Source organism: Aquarana catesbeiana, linkage group LG01, assembly GCF_042186555.1.
Source record: "Aquarana catesbeiana isolate 2022-GZ linkage group LG01, ASM4218655v1, whole genome shotgun sequence".
Classification (NCBI taxonomy): Eukaryota; Metazoa; Chordata; class Amphibia; order Anura; family Ranidae; genus Aquarana; species Aquarana catesbeiana.
This window is the reverse complement of record NC_133324.1, coordinates 961562375-961564337: the sequence shown is the minus strand read 5'-3', so window position 1 is coordinate 961564337 and position 1963 is coordinate 961562375. Positions and strand designations below refer to the sequence as shown.

The following is a 1963-nucleotide window of genomic DNA, read 5'->3' as shown; positions in this document are numbered from 1 at the left end:
GCCATGGCAAACTGATCCATGCGGTGATCTTGCTCATCTAATCTGGAAAAATTATTACCAACAAGTGAATTGACTGTATCTTCTGAATTCATGGCCTTCGCCTACTGTCAGAAACCATGAACTAGACCTAGACAGAAGTACAGTAAAATCACACTTGTTTATTAATAAAAATAAAAAGGTAAATAGAGTAAGCATAGCCTGAGTCCAGTAACCGGATCGGGTAGTCAGCCAAGCCAGAGTTCAGTAACCATATCGGGTAATCAGCCAAGCCAGAATTCAGTAACCAGATTGGGTAATCAGCCAGGCCAGAAGTCAGGGATCCAAGTAGAGGAACAGCAAGCAGGATAAGGAGCCAGAAGGGATGTCAGCAAAGCCAGTCTAAACAGGAACACAGAAGATGGTTTCTTGTGATGTGACCAAAGCGAAGGCAGGAATGAAGTGAGCTGGAGATCTTTAAGTAGGTGGGACTGATGAGCAGATCTACAACAGCTGGTTAACTGTAGAGAGAGATGAGAGCTGGCAATTAGCTGACAGCTGAGTGGCCAGCTCAGAGAAGGAAGGGCTGAGCCAGCCCTGACAACATGAAATATTTTCTGTACTTGGATTGCATGTACAGAACTTTTTTTTTACTTTGATGAGAGATGAGCATTTTAATCAATACTTTAGTTTGGTAATGGCACTTTGCCTTATTGATTACTTTCAGATGTGAATTTTAAAGATAGGTCAACTTGGTTCAAGTGATACAATGTGATAGCTTTCAAATTGTTCTATCTATTTTCTTAATCCTTCTCATACATTCTGCCCGAAACGCTTTATTGTTAAATGTATAGATCAGTGGGTTCATTAAGGGGGTCCAGCAAAACTGTACAATTGTGTAAATGTTGGTGAATTGAGGTGTCACTATTTCAGCTGGCAGCACATAGACACTAAAACTGGCACTGTACTGCATAGAGAACACAATGAGGTGGGAGCTACATGTAGAGAAGGTCTTCCTCCTACCAGAGGATAAGGGAATTTTAAGAATCGAATGAATTATAAACGTGTATGTTATAAAAACCGATAGAATTGTGATAAATATCATCAAGGCGCTAATCACAAGAGTATAGAAGCGAATAGGTGTTGTATCGGAGGTGGCCAGATCCAGGAATGGAAAAAAGTCACAGAATAAATGGTCAATTGTGTTAGGACCACAAAATTGTAACTGGCTCAGTAAACCAGCAATGACAGCTGAAATTGCAATGGAAATAATCCAAAAAGTAATGACCACCCGAAGATAGATGATATTATTCACGAAAGAAGAATAGCGCAAAGGATGGCAAACAGCCAAATATCGGTCATAAGACATTAAAGCTAAATGGAAGCTCCCAACATCTCCTGCAACCCCATACATAACTGATTGTATGCTGCAGCCAGTTACAGTGATGGTCGGTCTTTCAGAAATGATATAATGGAGCATCATTGGAAGCATATTTGTAATGCTCACCAGTTCATATACGCACATGCTTTTAATTGAAAAAAACATGGGAGACTTAAGACGGGTGCTGCTCCAAATGATATAGATGATAATTAGATTTTCACTGAATATCAAAAGGTAAAAGATGAGAAACGCAACAAACATTGGAATCCGGAAGCCATAATAAGGTTTAAATCCAATAACCAGAATTTCAGTGATGGCTGTGCAGTTCTCTGGATACACCATTGGTGGAGAAGACAATCACACCTCAGATACAATATTCTGTAGATCAATAAATATTCCCGGGTTATATTACATCTGCACAAGGGGCTGAAATAATCAAAATGTGAGAATGGTGTGAAAATAAATTCTATTATTCACAAAAGAAGAAAAGATGGCAAACAACCAAATAATGATAGTGTGTTGTAACTGAAGTGGGGAAAAAAGCACCAGACCCATTATCTTACTGGTATTGCTATCTTAAAGTACTGATGTTGATGTACATGGTCT

The 1963-nt window shown here is 39.1% G+C and overlaps 1 protein-coding gene across 1 annotated transcript; it reads right to left on the bottom strand.

Moving 5' to 3' along the window:
• Positions 1 to 757: 757 nt before the first annotated feature.
• LOC141128659 (olfactory receptor 11L1-like) lies at positions 758 to 1699 on the bottom strand. The gene has a single exon (XM_073616083.1). It carries the CDS (start codon positions 1697 to 1699, stop codon positions 758 to 760), a length of 942 nt encoding a protein of 313 aa, XP_073472184.1.
• Positions 1700 to 1963: the final 264 nt, after the last annotated feature.